At 38.5% G+C, this 17,718-nt stretch overlaps 2 protein-coding genes across 3 annotated transcripts; one reads left to right on the top strand and one right to left on the bottom strand.

The window, feature by feature from the left end:
- Positions 1-1,152: 1,152 nt before the first annotated feature.
- On the bottom strand, positions 1,153-1,449 carry Smp_061930 (hypothetical protein; the record flags this gene model as incomplete). Its single annotated transcript, XM_018789310.1, has 1 exon — positions 1,153-1,449. The coding sequence occupies one exon, from the start codon at positions 1,447-1,449 to the stop codon at positions 1,153-1,155; it is 297 nt and encodes a 98-aa protein (XP_018654766.1).
- Positions 1,450-3,939: 2,490 nt separating this feature from the next.
- On the top strand, positions 3,940-14,572 carry Smp_061940.1 (putative adenylate kinase 1; the record flags this gene model as incomplete). 2 transcript variants are annotated; one of them, XM_018789307.1, is made up of 5 exons in its annotated part: positions 3,940-4,147; positions 4,184-4,229; positions 4,264-4,454; positions 4,488-4,655; positions 13,993-14,572. In XM_018789307.1, 5 exons carry the CDS (start codon positions 4,043-4,045, stop codon positions 14,200-14,202), a joined length of 720 nt encoding a protein of 239 aa, XP_018654764.1. In that variant the 3' UTR covers positions 14,203-14,572. The 2 variants fall into 2 exon arrangements, with proteins under 2 accessions (XP_018654764.1, XP_018654765.1); XM_018789309.1 differs by lacking the exon at positions 13,993-14,572 and adding an exon at positions 5,684-5,800 and having other exon boundaries at positions 4,043-4,147.
- Between the last annotated feature and the right edge of the window lie 3,146 nt (positions 14,573-17,718).

The raw sequence follows: 17,718 nt of genomic DNA, 5'->3' as shown, positions 1-17,718 counted from the left end.
CCCAGCGGCTATCAAATGGATGGACAACGTGCAGGCGTAGCATGTACTCAAATTCAGCCCTAGCCATTTTAAGCTTATCTAGAGCTAGTCTCGTGGGTCTAGCAAATACAGGTGCCCCTTCGGTTTCGACTGTATGACTTACCGTTAGTCTACTTTTGGCAATTTGACAATAAGGTTTGTATATGTTTGGATATTCCTCTAGTGTATCATGGAATTTCGCAGCTATTAATGGCGGAGTTTGTATCGAATTTGAAGAAGTGGTGTGATGTTATTTGCCTTTTGCGTAACTCGAAGTATCTTCCAGTGCTGAACGTCGTTTTTTAATGTTGACTAGAAATTCACAACTTTCTAAGGAGTCCGTTTCCTGTATTGCCAAATCCGAATCGGACGCAGTCAAAAACCAGGGGAATGGTTTATAAAACCCACGATTTTAACGTCAAACTTTTCAGACTTGACGTCTCGATTTTAGTTTTGTTGGTAGGTTGAAGCGTAGCCGTGGGGATTCTCGGGCTTGCCCAATTTTTGTGGAGTTTGATACCAAGAGAAGCATTAGTATCCACCAAGAAGTTCAACCCGAATTTCTGTTTCTAAAATAAAGCGAGAGACTGTTTAGGGACCCTTTACCAGTCGTCGCGACTTTGGGGGGTAATTCTTTTTCCATATTCTTGGGAGTCTGTTTGGGTCGGGAGCACGGTTGACTGGTTGATTTGACCCCAAACTTTTAATGGTGTCAACAGAACTATCCAGATTGTTTAGACTTGTCTAGCCTGTAAATGACTTGAATCTCCGTCTCTGAGGTGACCTGTTCGTGTTTCGAAGGCCCATTCGCATTCTGCCGACAGCTTCAGTGAGACCTTTACCACTGTCAATGAGTTCTGCTATGCGTGAGGCTTTTGAAAATTCCTCTTTTCGTGTATGATGTATAGTGTGTAATCCACTTGGGGGGCCTCTATCCATCATTTTATCTGCAATACACGTCAAGCGAGTTAAAGAGGTGTCAGGGTCTTGTGCGTCCAAGTAGCGGTGGACGTAGCATAGGACAGCTTTCATCCACCCTTGCTTTAGGACTTCTTCATCCTCTGTGTTGTCGCTCACTAAGACTTGGAGGTGACGCAAAAATTTTGATGGTGACCTATCACTTAGTGTTTTACCCTAGAAAAGCCTTCGGATTATTTGGCCGTCTGGTAATGATAGGCGGTTCACCATCTCTCGTTTTAAAACGGTATTGGTATACTTAAAATTAGGTCGCGGACCTCTTGGGAGGATTTCCTCAGATTTAATATTTTGTTTTGTGAAATAATGCTTTAGTTCAGCAGACAACATCTCTGGGCCACCCCGATTAAATGTTGGGCATTTAATTCTAGTCATAACAGTATTTATCTCTACCGGTGGCAAATCCTCCAGGCTTTTACATTGGATTGGATCTGATATGTGGTATACGACCAACATAGTAATGTAATAAGAAAGGGCTAAAAAATGACTACAATACGAATACCTTGAAATAAAGAGATATGTATAAATAAGCACGCGAAATTTCAGTTAAGGATAATCAGCAGGTCCACTTTTACGACTAATTAAAAAAGAATAAAAGTATTGAGTGAAACCGAAATTAAATTTTTGTTCAATACAGGGCTCACTGACTTTGTTCCGACGAGTACCACTCGGTCCACTGATACAAGAAACTAAAGTAGTAGTAAACAGGTTTTTGTTTCGATTTTGGGACGGCACGAATTGAAGCACGAGGTTACCTTTTTCAAACACAGAGCTTTTAAACACTCAATATAAAATATTACAAAATATGATCCCTATACAAAATAACGAAGTTAATGAATGCTCGAGCTTTAATGTTGTGACATGTACTTATACTTTTTGTTCAGTTCTTAACCATTCAACCTAAGTTTTTTACCCTATTACAATTTTATGGCAGCCTAACGTTTTTGCCTGACAGATGCAGCATTAGGTTTGATGGATATTACATTGTGAGTCTAAAAGTTATGGAACACATACATGACGTGGAGACTGGATATGTAAAACATGATTCTCATCTTCCGACACCAGAAGGTTAGGTGTATATGCTTTTTAATTATATGAGTGTTGGTACACTTTCTAATCCTTTCACCAACCATAAAAATGTAACAAACTGCCATAGAGGCTGTCGTTCATGAGTACGTTGGTTTTCACTTGACAGTGTGTAAGCAGTTAACTGTCAAGACAGGACTTTTGTTGTTAAGTACACAAATTACGCAAATTCCAGCAGTTAAAGCTTACTTTACATCTTTATTAATATGCCCATATATTATATTGTATATGACGACGAATAAAACGAAGTCAATCTCCATTTTCACTTTACGTATTCTGATTACAAGTGTACTGTGACATGGAATTACTGTCTATAATTGCTTTTAATATTTTTTAACCTGTGCTGGTATTATTGTGCATTGCAAGAATCTAGCTTCTTGTTTCCGTGTACGTCAAATTGACAGGCTTGGAAAAGTAACAAAAAGGCATGGAAAACCGCAAATTAAAAATCTATAACGTAAGGTTAAATATATTTGTTGAATTTTCCAGGCTTTCAGAAACTGCACGTTAATTACCGTTTTTTTCGACTACATAATTGCATAGTGAGATGGCTGGAAGGGCTATAATTTGGATCGATATCAGTAGACGTCATACAGAATGAAAAAAGGAGTAATGGTGTGCCGTTGTAGGGACGATAAATACAACCGCGAACTTAATAACTTAGCATCCTTATATTCTTAATATCATGTGTTGAATCTTATCAGCTACTCATCAGTATAGGCTATAGCTGTATTGCCGTGCTTCTCTAATCGTTCACCTCGATAACCTTATAATACAAATCTTAACGGTGCATAAAATCAGAAGGCAAAGAGAAGCGACAACTACAGCTTTATCAAAAAATAACGCAGACCAGAAAGTTATAAGCATATGAGCAAATATCAGCGAGCGAAACAAAAATAACACACATTGGAGATGGCGGGTAAGCCAACTCACTTTAACCAAACGTTATTCGATAGTTATAGTCAGATAAAAATAAGTTACAGACATGTGATGAATAGGATAAAAAGTGTACACACACACTCTTGTATAAAAACAGTCTGGGTTAATAAGTAAATATTAACAAGGCCAAAAAATGACTCAGTATGGATAGGTAAATTGGCAAGTCCAGAGGCCAGAGTAAGGTATACATGATTAACATATCAAGCGACACTACATGGCTATTGTACCAGATCACGTTGGGCTCACCACTGAAGATACGACTAGTATTCTGATTTTATAACCTGCTACCAGTAGCACCTTCTATAAGCGAAGCTTTTTCCCGACCAATGGAAATCAGAAGTCAGACGAGAAGAGGTAGGAAAGATATATTTGATACGTTATCAATATATCGCGAAGCGTTTATTCTAAGCTGGCTAGTGAACGTAGGAGCAGTGTCCCACGCTGAGTCGAAAAGTGATCTGGTACGGATGCATGGCCGAAAGCCTTCAGTTAAACAAGTCCACTTAAACAAGGTGGTCAGCATCCAATGTCGAACACTTAGAAAGCTATTGATTTTGGGGAATTATTTACAGCTACACTATATTCAGTATATTTAGTTAAAGATAATCTACATTGGTGGATGATTCGGTTTAACATGCATGAAAAATTTAATTGGTTTGATGGAATATATCTGCCAGGACTAACACAGGCCATCAAGCCTCCTGTCCTTCCCAAACTGAAACTGAAACTGAAAACTCAACCAAACACATAACAAGAAAAACTAGAGAATAATGCAAATTATTAGGCTAAGTTGTTAAATATTTCGCAAATAACCCCTAAAAACGCCTTCGCTGACTATTTAGGGAACAGAAAAATGAACTGTTTGGTGTGCTATGTTAACATTAGAACGTCTGATATGCTTCCACCTCACTTCAAGTATTTAAAACAGCCGTTGTCACCCTAATCACTCAAGGTCACTAAGGACGGAAAGGAGGCTAAGTCGTTCGTTTCCTACTCGTAGTCGTTTTGCATCTCCTTCGGCTCGATGTTGTATGATTTCGCTAGTTGGTATAGAAGGTGGCGGTTTGGTGAAGGGAAACGTATTGATTTAGTTCTAATTGGCCCACCAGGTAGTGGAAAAGGGACTCAGGTAAATCCATATGAATCTATATGTACGGTTTTGTAGGCGGTCAAAATAGCTGAACGTTATAACATCTGCCATTTATCTACTGGTATGCATTCCGGCTTTTTTGAAAATTTCTGTAGGAGACATTCTTAGAGCCATCATAGCATCAGGATCAGAACTTGGTCAAAAAGTACAGAAAATTACGGAATCAGGAGGACTTGTTTCAGACGACATAGTTTGTGACCTAATCGCACAAAAAATCAATTCTCCTGAATGTAAAAATGGACTTCTATTCGACGGGTTTCCACGCACAATAGAGCAAGCTAAGAAAGTATGTTCATGAGGTTGCAAATGCAAACTGCAGCTTGATAACCTTCTTAGAGATCGTCAGATTCATCTGTTGACTGCTTTGGAATTCAAGCTTGATCCTTCCATCTTAGAAAAAAGGATTTGTGGCAGATTATTCCACTTAGCTAGTGGTAGGTCATATCATGAGTTGTTCAATCCCCCGAAAGTCCCCATGGTAGATGACGTAAGTTAAATTTTTTCATTAATATAAATGTCTACTTATCGAGCCCAATGAGTAGTTTTCTAGGTACATAATTGTGTAAGCCTTTTGATGTAGACAATCGAGCTATTATTTCAGGCTCGAGTGCACGCGCTATACGTGTATTTCGAAGTAATCAAGTAAATAAGGGACTGCTTTGTTCAAACTCTACTTTTTTTTGTCTCCCCTGGGTTCATTGCTTCTGGTTTTCCTGAGCTTTTACTTCACTGATTTACATTTTCTTGATCGTTACTTCGATCGCCAATATTTTCTATTACCATTAATATTGTTTCTACTACTGTATTTCGCCCTAACAATTTCATCCCGCTGTGCCAATAGAGTATGGCAACCTGAATCAATGCACATACGTACCGAGTTCTGTATTGAGACTGACTGGCTTGAACTTTTTTTCAAGTTGTCCTCGTGAAGGTTCGTTATCTGATGTGTTAGTGTCTTTCGACTCCTAATCTTTGAGCAAATTACGCCACCGACTTAGTTTGAAGCTCTTCAAAGGTCTTTTTTCTCTTACTGGAAGCATTTTTGTCTTATCAAACCGGACCCCCACCCGTCGTGTCTGCATTTGTTTTCATGTGGTGACAAATTGCACGGATATGTAAAATGATCTGGCCATTCAAAATGCATTGGGATAATATATCGCAGTTTAGAAAGCCTCGTCTTTTTATTGGATTATCTAAATACTATATCTTTGTCTTTTGTGCTTTACAAACCACTCATTCAGTCTATTCTGTTGTATTTTAGTGGCCAAGTTTAATAGTCAGACTTTCTTGTGTAATGTTATTGAGATGTGCTGGAGATCGTTTGTACCCAACATCATACGTTTGATAGTGTTTGGGACTGTTTATTATCTCATTCAGTCCTTTTTTTTAAGACTATTGTCTCCAGTCCATGTTTTAAGATTGGTAAAATTGCGGATTCTACAAGTTTTGTTTCAGTATACAGACTTATACCATTAGCTCGCTATACTGGACTTATTTTTATTGTGGTATGTTTAGCTTTTATCAGGTTGATATTATTCGTGTCACTAGGGTGACCGCTTCGAACTATCGATCCCAGGTACTTAAGAGAGTTTGCCTCCTTTATCGTGCTATCACCTATGATGACTGGTGAGTTATTGTTTTGTTTGTTTATAATCATGGTTGCCGTCTTTTCGTGGGAAATTTTCATACCAAGTTGACTAAGGAAGTTTTGTAATGAGTTCATTGTTCTTGTCTCGTTAGCTAAGGTTGGGATTAGACATAGATAATTTGAATATGCAATATATAATATTCCATAGCTTATACTTTGGATTTACCAATCATTTTTAGACCTCTGGTATTTTGTCCTTTAAGGGAGCTTAGGATTTTATTGAAAGACAATGTTAGAGTGGTTGACTATCTTTACTACCTTGCTTTACTCCTCTATACGTCATGAAATGTGAGATAGTTCCTCCTAAACGACCTTTCGGATGATTAAAAAATCTTATTATGCATTGGTTTATGTTTAGCTGGGAACATGTTTTATTTAAAGTGTTTTGGATTAGTTGTTTAGATGGTGTCGAATGCTTTAATTAGATCGAAAACGTTGGTACTAGTTCTTGGTTGGTATCCAGGTCATTTTGTGTGAAATATCTCATTGACTCTGCTGCCACCACCGTGGATAAGTTATTTCTAAAGTTGAATCGCCTAGACGGTATATTATGATTTTGTTTGGTCGTTCAAAAATAATCCCAACGAATGTTTTCCCTATGCTGTCTATTAGGAGTATACTTCATTCGTTATTAGGGTCTGTTTTTGTCCACTTGTTCGTGTAGACGCTGGTTACATCGTCATCTACACAGTATCTTGGTATTTTATCTGGGTTTGACCGAATCATGTTCATTATTCTTAGTAGTGTATACTTCGGTTTGTTTACAACATACTTATTCATTTCTATTGTTATACGGTTATTATCTGAAGACTTTTTATTTTTTATTTTCCGTACTCTTTTATCTAGCTTTTCATAGGTGTTTAGAGGTTCGGGCCCAGTTTCATTATAAGTTCTGTTTTCAGTTAGGCTTACTTCACTTCCATTAAAGTCCTTGATAGTGATCGTTTGGAGTGATATCATCGATCTTTTGGCTTTGTTTTACCTTGTTGAGTATTAATGATTCGGTTTAGGTATGAGTTCTTTTTTGGCTTTTCCAATCTTATTGGTAACTTCTCTGTTTTTGTGGGCGTAGCTACGTTTATTTTGATCAGAACAACATATGTAAGCGAACAATATTGTTTTCAACTAAATCCTCATCAGGCTTTACTCCATTATACAGTAATATTTATATGCATATACGAATTATTAAACCAACTAAGGCAGTTTATGAGTCGGTGATAACAGTGAAATAGATTACATACTTACTTACTTGCTTACTTACTTACTTACTTACGCCTGTTACTCCCAATGGAGCATAGGCCGCCGACCAGCATTCTCCAACCCACTCTGTCCTGGGCCTTCTTTTCTAGTTCTATCCAGTTCTTGTTCATTCTTCTCATGTCTGTCTCTATTTCTCGGCGTAATGTGTTCTTTGGTCTTCCTCTCCTCCTCTGACCTTCAGGATTCCATGTGAGGGCTTGTCTTGTGACGCAATTAGGTGATTTCCTCAAGGTGTGCCCAATCCACTTTCAGCGCTTCTTCCTGATTTCTTCCTCTGCTGGAATCTGGTTTGTTGTCTCCCACAGTAACTTGTTGCTGATAGTGTCTGGCCATCTGATCCGAAGTATCTTGCGTAGACAGCTGTTAATAAACACTTGTATCTTCTGGATGATGGCTTTCGTAGTTCTCCACGTCTCCGCCCCATACAGTAGAACTGTCTTCACATTTGTATTGAAAATTCTAACCTTGGTGTTGGTTGACAATTGTTTTGAGCTCCAGATGTTTTTCAGTTGTAGGTATGCTGCTCTTGCTTTGCCGATCCGCGCCCTCACATCTGCATCTGATCCACCGTGTTCATCAATGATGCTGCCCAGATATGTAAAGGTTTCCACATCTTCCAAAGCTTCTCCATCAAGTGTAATTTGATTGGTGCATATTGTATTGTATCGGAGAGTCTTGCTTTTCCATTTGTTTATATTGAGACCTACTTCTGCTGAGGCTGCTGCTACTCTGGTCGTTTTCTCCTGCATTTGTTGTTGCGTTTGTGATAGAAGAGCCAGATCATCTGCGAAGTCTAAATCGTCAAGCTGCATTCTGCCTGTCCACTGTATTCCGTGCTTTCTTCCAGATGTTGACGTCTTCATGATCCAGTCGATCACCAGGAGAAAGAGAAAGGGCGAGAGTAAGCAACCTTGCCTTACACCGGTCTTTACTTCAAACGAGTCGGTGAGTTGTCCTCTGTGGACGATTTGGCAGTTTAGTCCATCATAGGAGTTCCGTATGATATTGACTATCTTCTCAGGCACGCCGTAGTGTCGAAGAAGCCTCCATAGTGTCGTCCTGTCCACACTATCAAATGCCTTCTCGTAGTCGATGAAGTTGATGTAGAGTGATGAATTCCATTCGATTGATTGTTCCACAATGATACGTAGAGTTGCGATTTGATCTGTGCACGATCTATCCTTACGAAATCCAGCTTGTTGATCTCGAAGTTGGGCGTCCACGGAATCCTTCATCCTGTTTAACAATACTCTGTTGAAGACTTTTCCTGGTATTGAGAGAAGAGTGATGCCCCTGTAGTTATCACACTTGCTGAGATCGCCTTTCTTTGGTATCTTGATCAGAAGTCCTTTTTTCCAGTCTATTGGTACTTGTCCTTCATCCCAAATCTTACTGAAGAGGATGTGGAGTATCTTGGCAGTTGCTGCTACATTTGCTTTCAGTGCCTCTGCCGGGATGTTGTCTGGTCCCGCTGCTTTGCCGCTCTTGATTTGTCTAATGGCTATGCTGATCTCTTCAATTGTTGGTGGGCCAACATCGATTGGGAGGTCCGTGGGTGCTGCTTCGATGTTGGGTGGGTTCAGTGGAGCTGGTCGATTCAAGAGTTCTTTGAAGTGTTCTACCCACCTGTTTCGTTGTTCTTCAATGTCGGTGATTACTTTGCCTTCCTTGCTTTTCACTGGTCTTTCTGGCTTACGGTAATTTCCAGCAAGTTTCTTTGTTGTATCATACAGTTGTCTCATGTTTCCTTCTCTTGCAGCCTTTTCCGCTGTCATCGCTAAATCTTCCACATGTTTACGTTTGTCGGTTCTGATGCTCCTCTTCACTTGCTTGTTTGCCTCTGTGTATTCGGCTTGTGCCTTGGTTTTTTCCGCTCTGGTTCGGCTGATATTGATTGCTGCCTTCTTGTTCCTCCTTTCTTCAATTTTATCCAGTGTACCAACAGTGATCCATTCCTTGTGATGGTGCTTCTTTTGGCCCAGAACCTCTTGACATGTTGAAACGATTGCCTCCTTGATACCTTTCCAGCTGCTCTCCATGGTAGTCCCCTCTCCATTGAGTAGATCATGAAAGGCCTCGAACCTGTTGCTGATGGCTATGTTGAATTTGTTGAGTTTGTCAGCATCTCGAAGAAAGGCCGTATTAAACTTTTGTGATGTTGTACGCGCTGTTGTCAAGTGTTTCTTAAGTTTTAGTTTCATCTTGGCGACCAGCAAATGATGATCGGATGCTATATCAGCTCCTCTTCTGGTTCTCACATCCTCCATCGTCCTCCTGAACTTTTTGTTGATGCAGATCTGGTCGATTTGATCCTGTGTAGTGTGATCCGGTGAAATCCAAGTGGCTTTGTGTATGTTTTTGTGTGGGAATATGGTGCCACCTATGACCAGTTTATTGAAGGCACATAGGTTTGCAAATCTCTCACCATTTTCGTTCCTTTCTCCTATTCCATGTTGTCCCATGACGTCTTCGTATCCAGTGTTGTCCTTTCCAACCTTGGCATTGAAATCTCCCATCAGAATGGTCAGGTCCTTGGTTGGGCACTTCTCGAAGATCGACTGCAACCTGTCGTAGAATTGGTCTTTAGCTTCTTCATCGTAGTCGTTGGTCGGCGCATAACATTGGATGACGTTCATTATAATGCCCTATTTCTTTGTTTTGAAGGAGGCTTTGATGATCCTTGGTCCATGAGATTCCCATCCTATAAGTGAATTTTGTGCTTGTTTGGATAGCATCAGTGCAACTCCTTGTGTATGTGGGGCATTTTCTTCTTCATGACCGGAGTATAACAGAAGTTCTCCTGAAGACAGTCGTTGTTGTCCAACCTGCGTCCAATGTGTTTCGCTGATCCCAAGCACCTCCAGGTTGTATTTTCTCATTTCTGCAGCAATTTGGAAGACTCTTCCGGTCTCCCACATTGTTCGGACATTCCATGTACCTATAAAAATTGTCGCTCTGGTTATAAGAAGGTGCATCGGTCTCATGACTTCCGAAGGAACTCGGCTTTCATCATGAGACGTCATAATTATTCCTTCTACTCCCAGGGCAGAGTTTGAATGGTTTGAATGATTTTTTCTGGTTAGCGTTTTTTAGCGAGTTGGTTTTCTACGGGATGGGGTCGCTAACCCCATACCCAACCCTCCTCCTTTACCCGGGCTTGGGACCGGCAGTAACTCTAGAGGAGCTACAGGCGGAGTTGAAATAGATTTCATGGACAAACATAATAAGTAAGAAGTTTGATAATTTCATATAATCATATAAATATTACTGTATATTAAAGCCTGGTGAGGATCTAGTCGAAAACAGTATTGTTTTCCTATATGTGTTGTTCTAATTCACAATATTGGAATTTTTAAATCTATTTTGATAAGTTTAGATTATTTAGTTCTTTCTTTAGCTCTCTTTTGGTTTTTTACCTGTTCAAAAAGTCTATTTACTTTCTCTTGTCACTTTTTTGTTAAGTGCTTTACCAAGGGTTTGTCTGAAGACGCTTTTTACAACATTAAGGATAGTGGTTTCTGTCTGAGCTAGGTCAGAGCTGTCTCAATTACTTGAGTTCATGCGTCTAGTTTTGTTTACTGTGTTTCGTTTTGTGTGGTATGTTTCATGCTTCGAATTATTAGAATTCAGCATCTTAACTGTTAGTGTTGTGGCGAACGAGAACATGGGTGGGGACAACCAACGTATTCTAATACAAAATTACAGGGTATCTTGGCTAAACATAAGAACCATACACTGAATAACTCATTAGGAAATTTCCATCATATGTCCTTCAAATTCTGTATGATTACACAAGTTCACAATTCCTTTTTATTCTCCCTTCTATTCTGTTCAACCTGATCTTCTTAGCCTTCTGCTGTCAGTTTTCCCACTTCTGGTGTTAATACTACTTATGTCTGTGGACAGAAGTAGCATACACCAGTGTTACTAGATAGTGGTTAAAATTTGCATCGGCGGATTTACTTGTATGGTCATCGTATATTAAGAAGTCCGTTATTTTTTCTGCTGGTATTAGGTAATCATTCGACCATTTCGGGTCCATGGATTTATTCGGGTATTCTTTCGTACGTCATTTTTCGTTACATAAGTTTTGGAAATTCTCATTTTTGTTTCGTAGCAACCTACTAACCTCATTTCATTCGGTAAGGTTTCCGCTTCCGAGTCTGTTGACTTCCCTGGTTTTTTAGGAATCTTTTATGCAAATCTGAGCTCAACTGAGAGTTGAATTCACCTAGGAAACCTTATTGTTTTAAGATTTTGCTTAGACTATCATAGAAGCATTTGTAGTGGCTTAGCTTCGTCAATCAATCACCTTGATAACCGTTGTTATATAAGTCCGAACGGTTTTTGAAATCAGGTGATAAAAAGCGGCGACTACAGTTTGTTAGCGGATAGAGCAGATAACAACGTTACAAGCACATCGAGCGAATTTGGAGCAGATAAGCTAATATATGCGAGCGAGCGAATACAGAGGCAAATTTATAGTCAGATCGAGTCAATATGCAGCGAGGCAAGGCAAAGGCTATTAAATAGGATTCGTGTACATATATACATGGAAAAGTGGATAATTCACCGAGCAATATTTAAGTGATTAACATTTAAGCTAGAGAGATATGTGTGTAGGCTATCACATGTGATCAAGCGTACATCGTCGGTCAGTCAGTCAGTCAGTCACAGCGTAGAACTTCGTACGTACGTACATCAGTTCGAGCCGCCATACCACATTAGCACAGAGATGAAGTTGTCGATTCAAATACTATATTGGTAAAAGTAGTAAGAGTATAAGTATTTTGTGAAAGATAAGGGTTTGAAGATGTTATTGAAGGAGTATAATCCAGTGAAATAAATTTGGAAAGAGAAAAAGGATAGGGACATGAAGAATTTAAAAAGGTTAGAATTTGGTAGAACACAAGGAGTGGATGCACCTTCTCCATTGCAAACGATTTTGAGCCATGTCATTCAAGGTCTCTAACCATCGGTCGCTATCATCTCGCGAATCCCAACCAGGTAGTCTACACCTACCAACATGGCTCAGTCCATTTGTCAGCGACTTCATGGATTTATGCCATGTTTTGGTCTGGCCGCCCCTAGCTTTCTTCCAACCTGCTCCTACACCACAAAATATTGCACGTCGGGGCAGTCGGTGGTTGGGCATACGTAACACATGTCCCAGCCATCTCAACTGATGGAGTTTTACTACTTCATCAATCGATTTGCCATCCTTACCTAGTACCCGTTTCCTAACAACTGCATTACTTACTCGGTGATCCCAGGATATACGAGCAATGCTTCGAAGACACCTATGATCGAAAACTAGTAGCCTACGAATATCCTCTACTCTTATCGGCCATGTTTCACTGCCATAAAGTAGGACGGAACGAACTGCTGCACAGTAAACCCGTCGTTTGGTTGGTAGATGGATATCTCGCCTATGCCATAAATGACGCAAGTTGGTGAAAGCTAGACGAGTCTTCTGTATCCGTGCTGAGATTTCGTCACATACCAGACCACAAGGGTTGATGAGACTCTCAAGATAAGTGAAACAGTCAACACGCTCAACTAATTCACTCCCTATTATTAGTTCAGGTGCCGATGCAACCTAATCCTGAAGTAACATTTTGCACTTCGAGGGAGAGAATCGCGCGTACATAATTATACAGATATGATAGTGATCATAATACTACATAGAAATAGACTAATTTTTACTGTCCGAATAACATTATCTATTAAATAAGTTGGTAAAAGGGCTTGGCAAAATTAACTATAATCGAAATTAATCGTAGGAGTGTTGCTATACGTTCTTTCTCACTCTCATCTTTAGACGTTTTGTTGAGGCGTAGCAGTCCACTAGGCGAAATATATTCATATCGTCCGTATCATTAACTTCATCTGTAGCAGTTGTACCTTCAATATCCATGTAATTCTTTATGTTTATACTTTCTTGTTTACTGACTAAAACTCCAAATTCGGTGTTTTGTTATCTCTTATCACAAGATTGCTGTTGTAAAATATCTCTTCACTGCTTGTTTCTAATGTCTTAGATATTGTTCTCGTTCTTTTCAGTAACGATATATGGTATTTCTTTTCAGCTAGTTAGGTCACTACTTAACGTATCTTGCAGTCCTGGACACATCCCATAAGCCAAGTTTGAATTTTTTGGGCGCTCCATATTTTTTTGTCGCTTTGTAGATCGACAAGGTTTATATATGGCGTTGGATGTGGATGGCTTCTCCTCATCAGCTTGGCTACCATCTTCAGCCTTAGTAGTTACGTTCAGTTTCTTTAAGTGTTTCCTAATCAGTGGTTTGAGTAGAATAGAGATTAGCCCGATCTCCACAAAAGTCCCCTCATTAGTTCGTGGAACTGAGTTACACCATACAAGAGTCACTACAGGAAGGTGCACGTTTTTCTTTACTCCCAAGGCAATTTTTTACGCTTCATCTTATGTATTAAGGTAAAAGATCCTAATGAATCCAGATTTGATTGCACAAAGGTATGCTGCATTGTTTTTTGTCATTGATCTAAAAAACTTACACTGACATTAAATTGTTAGTAAAAGTGTATTAGTTTTTTTAATGTCGATTTATTCATCATTGAGTTTTGTTATTGAACTGAACACGGGAAACTTGTTGCCACACTGAGATAAGACCAAGAAGTCAGTGCTCCATAGAAATAATTCATTTTGTTTTAACCTATGATTTTGATTTTGTAAGTTTTTTTGGAGACCTATTTTGATCATATTAATCAGGATATTTTTATTGTTTTACTGGAGCAGTAAACGCTCAAAGTTGAAAGATTGTTTAAGCTGGCATACTTAACAAAAATGTATACTCAATTAATTACCTGATTATGCACCTTAGTTGTTTCTCTTTTCTTAACAATCCAAATAATTTTTGCTGCTTGGTATCTTTTCTAGATTACTGGTGATCGCCTCGTCCACCGCTCTGATGACAAACCTGAAGCTTTAAAAAAGCGCTTGTATGAGTATGATAAAAATGTAGCACCTATTTTACATTTCTATGAGTCTCAAAATAAACTACTTCGAATAAACGCAAACAAAGATGTTAATCAGGTGTTCAGTGATATTCAAGAACTTGTTCGTACGAAATTAGCAGAGGAAAAATAGATGTATGAAATGTTTTTAGTGATCTTGTTTTAGTGTTTAAATTAAAAGAGTACTTCGAACAATATCTACCACTATGCTTTCCTGGGTCCTTTATTAATGGATAGTTTCCCTAAAAACAATAACCAAATTATGTGTAGTCTTGTTTTCCCGAGATTAATTTTATGTATTGCATAGTAAAAACCTCCAATTATCATATACCGTTTTTTCAATCAAATCTTTGGGTTTTTCTTCGCTTCCACCCTCACATTATTAGTTCACAAAAAATTAAACGTTCTGCTTTTTCAGAATGTTACGTTTTTAATTATTTTACTCACTTCCTGAAGTGTATGGTAGTTCCTAGTATTTCGAAGTAAAGTTCTCCATATGACGTAAATTAATTATTTATTAATATTATGTGTGTAGTTACTGATCTTGAAAATAACATCAACCTTGGTGAGTTGATGTGTGGTGAAATTTAGTTACAAATTCAGAAATCCCTTTTAGCGTTTGTTAACTTGCATCGCGTGGTGTAAGAAGCAGTCCATTCTGTATTGCTATATAACCGGAAATTGAAAAAATGAATAGACTGCTGGTCATTGATTATAGGTATCTCCGAAGCATTATTCCTGTATCATGGAACCAAGAAACGAGCGATGCCGAGTTTACGCGTAAGTTACTAGACAGGTATGACAAATGGGGCGGTATAGTTGTTAATCTTCATCGACTGAGGTGGGACGTCCTGTACGTGTGCCTGACCACCACCTTTCCTGGTGCGCTGCGTTGGCTAGTGTAATGAGGGACAGCCAAACTAATACATGACATCAGCCCATGAAGTCATGAACTATTAGTTTGAACCATATTGGTAGATGCAGATTACCTAATTGGGACCCACACAATCAGTTTTTAGAGACCTTATATGACACGGTTCAGAGTCAATCACAGTGGCACGAATGTATTCACCTTTTATCTTCCTCCTCAGTGGGGAGATTTAATACCACTTCGTACTTTTTATTCTTCGAGAGTTGCTACTCATCCTGTACTGATATAGTATGGAGACTTAGATTGACACATTTGTGGTGAGGCTCTGTGTTGATTACATCTGACTGGGTTATAATTTATTTGTATTGTTCATTTGAGTCTTCATGTTCAGGACTGTAATTGATCAGTCTGTTTTTGGTAAATGTGCATTCTGTGCGGATTACTTCGATATTCCTATCAAGTCACAGGCACTGATTTTTCCGTTTTTAACCTATCAGTGCCAGTGGATGGGTTGAAGAGACTCGAATATTCTTGTGTTAAATTTATTTGCACACTGATGTCTGGTTACTTAACTGAACTTGCTGTTTTGCTTTAGGACAAATTTATGCTCAGTCCAGGTTTTGATTTGGGGACCAGTCAAGTGGAGTTTCCGAGAATATTAGGCCGAAAGAGGAGACCTAACAGTTATCTAAGTATAAAATGTCGGTATTAAGAAATATGAGTGCTGACTATATGCTATTTGAAATTTAGACTTATGCAGTAAAAATTTTGTAACAGTAAATCATACAGTGTAAACACCTAGTCACGGGATTTAAATACGTTTCTTACAATATTTTGTGTTAGTGACAATCACTCAGTTTAAGTGTTCTAATAATTTTTTATTGGAATATAATCTACAGACTTTATTTTTACTGATTACACGGGGTCAACATCAAATAGCTTCATCTACAAAAAGTAGTGTTCTCATTCTAATTGTTGGGGAAGGGAAAGTTAGATTAGAGTGAAATCACTAGCACAGTGCACGAACGTATCAGTGAGTTATCCTGACTAAGGCTACTACAGATTTGTGGCTCGTTAATTGTGACTGTCCAGTCAAGATACAGTGGCTGGGATTTTAGTACCTTAGTGTTCTACTATTCTAGGCTGTGGATAGCGATAAGGCCTTAAACAAAGAAATCCGAGGGTGAAAGTTCTAACTGTTTTGGGATGTAATGGGAGTAAGTTGTCACATGGAATCCTGCTTTAACACAACAAAAAGGAAGAGTTTATTGGGAAAATAGCGCACCTTGCCTCATGGATTCTCATCTCTAGCGATAAGGCATAAGAAAAGTACAGATCTAACTCATTCAGAATTACTAACAAGATGGCCTTGTGTGACCGGTCTCAAGTAATCCCTTTGACCTAGTGTTCACACTCTTTGGCCAACAAGACCACAAATAACCCAGTTTAGTTCTCTGATAGTCCACAAAGCATTATCCTTCCACAGTGTGAGAAACCCTTTGTGGCCTTCTGATCTGACTCCAATTCAATCAAACAAAATGAATATAAACCTTACATTTTAATTCAGTATATTATACCCGGCCTAACCTTGTTTACAAGACGGCTATAAAAAGCTAAATACGTGTTAAGTTGGACGAATTTATTTCATACGGTGCAGAGGAGGCAAGTCCGACGATTCTCTTTGATCAAGTGTAACTCATTGTTCATAGCCAGAGAAAAATAAGCTAAAGACGTATGATGAATAGGGTAAGCATTACACTCATACATAAACAGTCAAGTTTAATAAGCAAATAATCGACAAGGTCAAAATGTAATTCAAGAAGAATAAATAAATTGATCTATCCGGAAGCTAGAATAACCCATGTTAGCTTGAAATAGTACTAGACATTACAAACCTTTGACAAAACTCGAGTATTGGCATATAATTCCCATTTAAGCATTAAAATTAAAACACGAAGTCCAGCGAAGGGATCTCTTTCCAACGAATTTATTATCAAGCTGTACAATCGTATATATATATATATATATATATATATATATATATATATATAGAATGTTTTGTTAAAGTACTAATTCCGTGAGGAAATGTGAACACTAATAACCAAGATTATAATGAGATGAATAAAATGTTTTGGTTACGATAATTAAAGGTCATAGAGGCGTAAAAATAAATGAGGTGATATGATGAGTATTCATGAATAAAATAATGAGAACATAAGTAAATGCAGTAATAATAATAGAATGATAATAATAATATTAAGGCCATGGTAATGATAATGATAAGACGTACTTCTTTTGTACTCATAGTTCTGGTTTAAGCTCATGGATGGTAAGAGCTTCGGCTATTTTTAGGAGTTGGATACGAAGAAATCTAGGTAGATTCGAATGAATCATATAAACAACCTTAAAATCAGACTGGGGATCCGCAGAATGATTACAGTCGATTAGGTGTTCAAGTATAGAACTGCTAACTGCTTTCTTTTCACTCTTGTAGAACCAAACTGGGATATGTTCTTGCAACCGAGTTGAAAGCGAGCGCTGGCTACGGCCGATGTACCTTGCTCCACAGGAGAAGATGAACTGGTAGATGCATATAGAGGCGACCAAACGCGGAAGCTTATCTTTTATGGATACAGAAAATAAGTTCTTACTAGTGAAGAATATTCGCGGTTTAGCAGCATTAAATGTCCTTTTAATCGTTGTTGTTAAACGATTTTTAATTATGTTTGATGTTCGATCACCTTTAAATTCCAGACTTATATAAAGGCTTTTCTTCGG

This window comes from Schistosoma mansoni, chromosome W (genome assembly GCF_000237925.1).
Source record: "Schistosoma mansoni strain Puerto Rico chromosome W, complete genome".
NCBI classification, from domain to species: domain Eukaryota; kingdom Metazoa; phylum Platyhelminthes; class Trematoda; order Strigeidida; family Schistosomatidae; genus Schistosoma; species Schistosoma mansoni.
Note: the sequence above shows the minus strand (reverse complement) of the source record. Positions and strands in the feature narration are given on the sequence as shown.